At 34.9% G+C, this 1,236-nt stretch overlaps 1 protein-coding gene across 1 annotated transcript in view; it reads right to left on the bottom strand.

Moving 5' to 3' along the window:
- Positions 1-652, bottom strand: part of LOC106679179 (alkaline phosphatase) — a 26,476-nt gene extending 25,824 nt beyond the window's left edge. Inside the window, exon 1 of the mRNA XM_067051878.1 lies at positions 380-652. Within this exon, the coding sequence (XP_066907979.1) occupies positions 380-652 (273 nt within the window). The remainder of the gene's footprint in view (positions 1-379) is intronic.
- Between the last annotated feature and the right edge of the window lie 584 nt (positions 653-1,236).

Below are 1,236 nucleotides of genomic sequence, written 5' to 3'. Positions count from 1 at the left end.
GATGAAAAATAGAGGAAGTCGATATTTTTCCGTGGGGTGTACTTTTAATAAGTTAAATATTATTTTCTCTTATTGGTTTCTCTATTTTTACGTTTTATTATGTCTCATGTTTATTTTTAACCTAATAGTTTGCCTAATTTATTTATATTCTTATCATTGTCTATTTTGTATTAATTCTATTTTTATCTCTTCTTTTTGTTCATTAGTATATAATTTTTTTCATTTACATTTACATAATTATAACCCTACTTAGATTTACTTTTTTGTATCTTTTTATTTGTAATAATAATACTATAATGGTATTATTAGTATTACTTTTGACTGACCACGTTCTTTATAATTTAAAAAAAAATAATATAGATGAAATATATTTGTGTACCTTGATGGCTCCAAGGTGTGGGAACCTCTCCCATGACAGGTAACCAGTTTCACCCTTGCTGTAGATACGAGTCGCTGTGATAGTGTTAGGTCCCATCCCGTCACCGATGAAGAGGATGACGTTTTTAGCGATTTTGGTGTTGTAACCAACTTCTAAGCTTTCATAAAGATCTTTCAGTGCTGACTCCTTCCAGTACTTGGTGTCTGTGATAAAGTAAAAAAGTGTGAACAGTGGAGTTTTTCTTAAGCCTAACGTTTTGGCCCATTCGGCCATTCTCAAGGACAATCTTAAATACAAATTTAGGACCGCATCGATTTTTAAAAAACCTTATGCAGGCTATTCTGCACAGGTCAATAATTTCAGCCCTATTTTGTCAATTCTTCGCATTAAATTAAAACTTTTAAACACAGTTAATTTACACTATTATACTTTATCACAACAATATTGGTAACCTTATGAAATACTTATTTTATTTAAACAATCGGGTTGATGGTAGCAGCGTGGTAACGCTCCTGTATGCCAACCCGGTTGCGAGATTGGGTCCCCGGCCATATCTGGTATTCTTTCTAGCATAGAATTATATAATACTCACTCACATCCTCCCCCGAGCATTTCTGAAGCCCGTTAGCCAATGGGTGGCACTCACAAATATTGGCGTGGGAGTGACGAACCCACCCTATGAAAACCACATCATGAAACGCGCGATGTATTTCCTAAGTACATCGAGCGAGGCCTTGGACCTCCAAGGCCAACTTTAATAAAAAAATTATTTGATGAGGACAAGATGATTGAGGATACGTCAGTGAAGAGCACAAATAAGTAAGAAGTTATTTATTGGTTCCTACGTTTTGGCCAGC

This window comes from Halyomorpha halys, unplaced genomic scaffold, assembly GCF_000696795.3.
Source record: "Halyomorpha halys isolate HHAL.00 unplaced genomic scaffold, Hhal_1.1 Scaffold183.1, whole genome shotgun sequence".
Taxonomy (NCBI): domain Eukaryota; kingdom Metazoa; phylum Arthropoda; class Insecta; order Hemiptera; family Pentatomidae; genus Halyomorpha; species Halyomorpha halys.
Note: the sequence above shows the minus strand (reverse complement) of the source record. Positions and strands in the feature narration are given on the sequence as shown.